This window comes from Gobio gobio (assembly GCF_949357685.1).
Source record: "Gobio gobio genome assembly, chromosome: 22".
NCBI lineage: Eukaryota > Metazoa > Chordata > Actinopteri > Cypriniformes > Gobionidae > Gobio > Gobio gobio.
Window position 1 is genome coordinate 16055268 of NC_137118.1, and position 7659 is coordinate 16062926.

Consider the following 7659-nt stretch of genomic DNA (forward strand, 5'->3'; position numbering starts at 1 on the left):
ATTGACCAGGAAATTTCACAAATGGACTTATTGCACAGGTGGCAACCAATCACGGTACCACGCTTGAATTCACTGAGCTCCTGAGAGCGACCCATTCTTTTACAAATGTTTGTAGATTTTATACACCTGTGGCCATGGAAGTTATTGGAACAGCTGTATTCAATGATTTCGAGGGGTGTCTCAATACTTTTGGCAATATAGTGTATATCTTCTTGGCAACAATGTGGTTAAAATGGTCATCAACAAATACATATTTATCTAATTTATATTGAATATCGTGAAGAATAGCCTTCAGAAAATGGTCGCAAATGGTCTTTCATTTTGACAACAATGATCCAACCTCTCTCTCATTCATTTTCTATTTTCCAAGCCACCTGCGGCAGTGGTTTGGATTTTTTCAAGCGCTGCTCTCTCTCTTTACCCTGGTACTTTTTATATCTTTCTGAGGGTCCTCATAGACTAAAGGTCCAACCCACTTGTCTCCAAAACACACAGATGAGTCATAAAATGCAATAACCATTATTTAATAGATCAGATCACAGTCTCTTCCTGTGCTTTTGCAAGAGTGATTCTTCTTTGTGATTTATGTTGTCAACAGGACCGATATACTGTATCAGACAGGCCAGTTAATCAGTAGATATTTGCTGATAACCATCAGCGGATGACCAATAATAAAACGGTTTTGCTTATTAATAAACAGTCAATAGAATCAATTATATCCAACAGAAAGTGTTTGAGATTATATGTTAAAGCAGCATCATGCCTTGAATGAATCAAATGCAAAATAAACTACTCAAATTATTGGCGCAGTCTTCGCTGCATGATTATTAGATATAATGCATTAATATTGGATGCTGTTGGAGTTTGAATGAGAAGCAGGCCTGTAATTAAAATGAGTAAAATTAATTATTTTGTTGTCTTCAAGCCTGATTTGTGTTTATACTGGATTGTAGAGACTTGAAGCTTGTACGGTTCTGCAGCCAACATCAGTGAGCATTTTTTCTTGACAATATTAGTGTTTGATTAGTATTTATAACATAACAGACAGCAGCAGGTCTATTAGACTACATTGCAAGACCAGGTCTGATGTTTTATCTTTTTTAATTATTATTATTTACATGGGTACATTAAACGGCAAGTGCTCTTCACATACAAATACGCATGTATTTGTAAAATCGCTTTTCGTATTTTAGCATTGGCTTTAGTACTTTTGACATCCCTTTTACTGGCCCTATATGACTATCCATTTCTTCATAACAAATCCCATGACACATTAAGTAAAGCAGTTTTTTAAGTAGCTGTGCATTCTGCTGGTGCCCATGCAAAAGCCATTCGCTCTGCTCAGGGGAATATGGGGAAGTGGATTAATTGTGGCATACAAAGAGCCTTAAACCCGATCCGCTGACATAACGCATCTCATTATCACTTGAGAGTCGGCCCTGCATTTGACGTTGTTTATTTATTTTGCTTCCTGTCAGGAGTCTCTTTGTAAAATCTCTTCGTCTGTCACACCGGCAGAGCTCTCTTGTCACTAATGTTCGCTTAGTGCTCGGTGACGGTAATCACGCTCGGTCGCTCTTCACTATCTCTAAGCGTTCACTAATTCGCCCCTTTAAAAGCAATGAACCCTGGTCGTTCAGTGAAAATACACATTGACTCGTTTAAGCATGATTTGTCATTGTGTGTAATGGTAAGAGGGATGGGAACACTGAAAAATATTTTTTTAATCAATATTTTTGTCATGTTTTCCAAAAATAAGATCTGATTGTTTTTTTAATCAAGATTAGTTTACTTGAGAAGCAAAACTGTGTTGGATAATAAGATTTCCTAGAATATATATTGTTCAAAAAATACATTATTTTTCACATATTGTACGTTGTTGCAGCACCTCTCTTCCCAGTCTGTCAGTAACACTTTGTTTAGTCAAAGACTTTATATATAGGAAGACGGTGTACTCCGATTACTTATGAATGGGAGAAAGTGCAACGCCCAAAATGGCGAATAAGCCCCCCCTTCTAAATGAAAGAGCCAATCGATGATTAGTAAAGTCATCGCGTCACTGCAGCTGCCGTTAGAAGCTCCGGTTCCTATAGAAACAGGCAGTGTTCTGAGACGCGCGTTTAGGATTGTGAATTAGCTTTGTCCAGGCTGAAAAATGCAGTTTTTTGTCATGATCATGACAGAGATTGTTGTCAGATTTCATAGGTGATTTCAAATATGACATTTTATTCATTTATATTATTTATATACAACATTTTTCCCCATTCAAAGAGATACGAGCTGCACTTGCATGCCTGAGAGGCGTTTCAAAGATGGCCGCCGAGTGAAATTACTCGTCTTAAAGGGACTTAGTTCCCGTTTCTATGAAGCCCCTTTCTGAAAGATTGGTCGACTGGACCAGTGTGTTGTGATTGGTCAACTGCTTTGAGCATGTTTCAGAAATCTCACGCAGCTTACCACGACCGTGAATAATAATGCAACTCAACCAGGCATCGCCTCTTTATTTTGAATATGCCGTAGGGGGGAATTATTTAAATGAGGAACAGTGTGACGTGTTCTTTCCTGGAAGAAAACTCAAGACTATTGAAAGATCTAAGGATTCCCAATAGCAACCTGTGTCATTTTATGTTTTATATTTTTTATTACTTATTTTAATGTTTCCTTGCTCTTGCAATGCTTGCTTTTGTTGTTTATTCTTATGATTGTGGATTGAAGAGATGTTTGTCTTCACGGGAGATAAAAGAATGTCTTCATTTCAAGGTTTTTAATGTCACAGGACGATGTTGTGAAGCAGTCTTTTTCCATTGTTTTTTTCCCTTGGTATAATAACACTTGTTGGAAGTGTACGGGTCAGATGAAGTCAGAGCATTGAGTATCATCTGGACGAAGTCTGAGCATTGAAGCATCCAGATGGAGTCTGAGCAACTAAGAATATTCAATAAACTCTGTTCTTTTTATTATCATCACTTTGTCTCCTGCTTCTGCTCTTCCCTGGCTTTCTCAGTAAAACTCTCAGGCTGATAGAAGACTTATATTATCTGGCAGGGATTCGGCATCTGGGTCGGATATAATAAATTTGATATTTCTGACATGGAGATCCATCTGATCTAACATTTTGGCATGATCTAACACTAAAATCAATCGTTTCTGGGAGTTTAGAAACAGTGCTTATATAGAGAATAACTCCCTTTGGAGTGACTTTGTAACTTTGCAGACTTTTTTCATGCTTAAACAGCAGCATTACACACTAAAGAAAGATGAAAATGTAAACAAGCGGTCCTCTTTAAGATTTTAATAAGTTTTAATATCCCCCCCCCCATATGAAAAAACAAACATAATGCTGTTGTTCCGAATCCGTTCCATAAAGTCTTATCTGAATCTAAATTTGAGATATTTCGATGATTCTTTACCTTATAAAGACCGTTTATAAATGACCATAGCTGTTATAAGCTCCAAAAATGATGATACAAACACCATAAAATGCATAGTTCAAGTCTTCTAAAGTCATATGATAGTTTTGTGCGAGAAATAGAACCAAAGGAAGTTGTCAGTGCGTCGAGCTCAGTTTTAATCTTTATCCAGTTATTCAATGTGTGAACTGGATAAATTGGTTCATTGAAAAGATATAGCTCAAAATAATTATTTGGTCAAAATAAAAATAATGATTTATTCACTGATTCCATATGGAGACACTGCAAACTGAATGTTGTTAATGAGTTTAGAAGTGAAAATATCTTAATAATTCATGCATTTTTATTTAAATAACGGAAATGTTTTTAAGGACATTTACCAGTCAGTATTTTATCGGTGTTCATTGTCACATTTCACACAAAATTAAAATATTTTTGGCAGTACACATGAGGCAGCCACATGTGGCATGTTTCTCCACAGTGGCTCTCCCGAGTCACGGCATGAAAAGGAAAGGCATATTTGCTTGTGTCACTTATCATAGGAATAGCTGCAGAAGCCTATGCGGGGGTTTGTGTGTGTGTATGTGTGTGTGTGTGTGTGTTCTGCCACTTGTGTATACACAGAGTGAGTCACCAGCGAGCACGGCACACACACTGGGAAGCAAGACAGATGCTGGGTTTGCACTCGGTGTAAAAAGCTATTACCCCTACCAGCGCGGTGCCTCTTTGAAAACGAGGCGCCACGAGGCAGCTTCTAAATGCAGACGGAAGCAGAGCTTAAAGAGGAAGTCGCGAGTGGGCTGAGAACGATGAGGGATGTTGGAATGTGTGCATGTCTCTTGGTGGTAGAATCATTATCGGAGATATTTTATGACTATTTAATGACTCTTGTGGTGAGGGGGTGGTTTAATTACTCTAATTAAAGGGAGAGTTCACCCAAAAAATGTAAAAAATGGCATTATTTAGTCACCTTCATGTCATTTCAAACCTGTATGTCTTTCATTTGTCCTTGGAACACAATAGGTTCAATAGATAGATAGACGTCAATAGATATTGATGAATATCCTGATTGTTTTTTTGTTTTTACATAAAAGAAATTGAATAAGGACAGGGACTGTCAAGCTACAGAATGACAAAAAGCACCATAAAAGTGGTCCATATTGTGACTTCAAAAAAAAAAAAAAAAAAATTCATGGGAGAAGTATCAGATTCCTTCGAATCTGATCTTTTAAATGAATCGTTATTGCAGTTCCAGTCTGAATGATTAATTCTGTGAACATTTTTCATGAGAGAAGTAGCGATGTTTGATTCATGAACAAATCATTCTTTTGATTCAGATCTTTTCAATGAAACTTTAATTCAGTTCCAGTTTGAATGATTAACACTTTACAATAGGGTCATATTGGTTAACATTATTGAAACCATTAACAAACATTAAATAACAATCAGCAATATTTATGTTTATTAATATTAGTTAATAAAAAAATAGAACTGTTTATTGTTAGTTCATGTTAAAGGTTCAATCGGGTTCAATAAAAAAAATATGGTCACACTTTAGGGTCCAATTCACACTATTAACTATTCCTTTTGCCTCAATTAACTGCTAATTACTGCTTATTAATAGTTAGTAATGTGCAGAATAAGGCATTAATATATGCTGTATAAGTACCAATAAATAGCCAAAATCCCAGTAATATGTATGTTAATAAACAACTAGTTAATAGTAAGAATTGGAGCCTAAAATAAAGTGTTACCAAAAACATTTACAGATATAACTTTTGATTTAACATACATGTTGACATGAACATTATTCCCTGACATGAACTGCCAGGGAAAGAGTATATTGCTATATTGCTTATGTTGATATTGATATATTGCTTATTTAAAAAATAAGCAATATATCAAAAGAAAGAGCTGACCCTATGCTTTAAAAAAATATTTATATATTCTAGCTTGCATTGCATTCCTTTTTATCATCACTAAAATATGGGTGTTTCATAAAAAAAGCAACATTTTGAACAAAAAGCTGAGAAAATCACGTTTTTGTCAAAGACTACATCCAGATCATATTCAGAGCGATGATCAAACACAGATGGAGTAGATCGAGTCCATCAACACCCCTAATGCTTGCACAGTGCTATAGCTCGTCCTGGGTCGTCATTTCATTCTGTAACATTAGGCAGTTTTGATTTATATGATGTTTAATGTTGATGATCACGTTATTTTACATATATTTTAAATAACTTGTTTTTTTGCGACTTCTTTGCCTGTTTTTTTATCGGCAGATTCTGTACTCATTCAGAAGATGCATAATAGCGCCCCCTAGCGTATAACAGTGAAAATTCCGTGTTTGGCGGGGAAACATTTTCTCACAAATTACGGAAAATTCTGTGTTTGGCAGGGAAAGAGTTAACTAAGATTAAGAAATGCGTATTTTTCATCACTAGTTCATGTTAACTAATGTGGTTAACTAATGTTAACAAATGGAATCGTATTGTAAAGTGTTAACAAATTATTAATTCACTGAAAATTCTTCATGAGAGTGATTTAACTGATTTGTGAATAAATCATATTTGAATCAGAATTATTCATTCCGTTTGAGACTGAATTATTCATTCACAAATCTGACTTATTCTGTTTTTGAGTTCAGCTTTGACTCTGGTTGTAGCGATTAATGTTATCAGTGAATAACAATTTAAATGTTCTTGTCACACAAAGCTTTGAAAGATTTCAGAGCACTTGGAATTTAGGGCATAAGTCAAATGGACCACATGTTTTGTTTTGTTTTTGAAGCTTTAATCGTCATTCGTTATATTTGCATGGAAAAGAGCAACCAGGACAATCTACAAAGTTTCCCAATTTGTGTCTTACTGGGAAAAGTAAGTCAGATGGGTCTAAAATGACTTGAGGGTGAATCAGTTTTGAGTGAATTCTCCCTTTAATGATGATTTAATGACTGTTGATGGCTTAATTATTCTAATTAAGAATCTTCAACTTTCTCTCTCTCTACTTTACCCCCCCACAGGTCCCTCACCAGATGAGCACTCTGACCTTCTACAGGTACGAGCAGCCCATTGTGGACTACTGCCAGGCGCATCAACCCCTGCGGCTCAACATGAGCTATGATGGTCCCCCACAAAGCCTGGAGGGGCTGGAGGAGCTTCCCCCCCGCGAGAGGAGCACCATCCAGACTGTGGCCCTTCCAGCAGTGCCCACCATCAACACGGGCACCATGGGACCACGTTCCCCACCCAGCCAGAGAGCGCCCATGGAGGGGCCCAGCATCCCCTACCCCACAACAGAACGCTCCATTAACTATCCAACAACAGAACGTTCCACCAGCACCCTCACTTTTAGACGCTAACAGCCCCGCTCATATAGCAAGGCATGATGGGTAATTTCAAAAGAGGCTGTGCCTGGGTGGTGATCCACATTCTGCCGGCATTAACGCAGCTGCGCGTCTGAAAACTGTGCATACTGCTGCGCGCTAACTGTTTCTCGCGAATATAGAGAAGAGAAAATCATTCCCACAACGTCGCTGGAGGACACGAGGATCTGGCATACGGAACACTTCTATTGTGGAGTGTAGTGTATCCTGGAAAATGGGATTCCATTTGTGTTTTTCCATCTTTTCTTTGTTCCGAATCAAAGGCCAGTACATGTTCTGTTGTCTCCGTTCTGCTCAATGGCAAATTGAAATCCAATGCAACATGCATGAGACGTTAAATGTGGCTTTGGTTTCATTCAGCCCTCGCTCTGTACCGACGCTACATGACGCCTTCTCCGAGGAGTAGATAATGGTGATTCTCCCATGCTGAGTGAAGAATGAATGGGAATGTGCAATAAACAAGGTTTTTTTTTTTTTTTTTTTTTTTTTGGATGATGAGGGAGAGAGTGTGAGAACGAGAGAATGAAAAGAAGCAAATTAATGTTCACCAGAGCTCAAAGGCCTCTCGCTGTTATTTTCATTTAGTTGCCAGGGAGTGCTCATAAATGTTGTCATTATTTGATTAAAAAGACAGATCTGTCCAGACATGAGCATGTCAGATGGAAGATCTCTTGAGTAAAAAAACGCGTTCATTAAAACCGAAATGAAGTCTCACACGTCAAGGTCTTTCAGCGTGCACATGTACCAAAGATCAAGCTTCTTTAGATGTACATAAAGCTTGTGTTTCTTTTCAAAATGTAATCAAATATATCAGTATGTGTCTAACGCGTACTGTAATGTGTGGGCCAGCGGCATTTACGA

General features: G+C 37.4%; 1 protein-coding gene across 1 annotated transcript in view; it reads left to right on the top strand.

Moving 5' to 3' along the window:
• The window catches only part of LOC307118216 (leucine-rich repeat transmembrane neuronal protein 4), a gene marked incomplete at its 3' end in the record, with an annotated part of 119801 nt that extends 113027 nt beyond the window's left edge, over window positions 1–6774 (top strand). The window contains exon 3 of the mRNA XM_079803753.1: window positions 6436–6774. Within this exon, the coding sequence (XP_079659879.1) occupies window positions 6436–6774 (339 nt within the window). The remainder of the gene's footprint in view (window positions 1–6435) is intronic.
• Window positions 6775–7659: the final 885 nt, after the last annotated feature.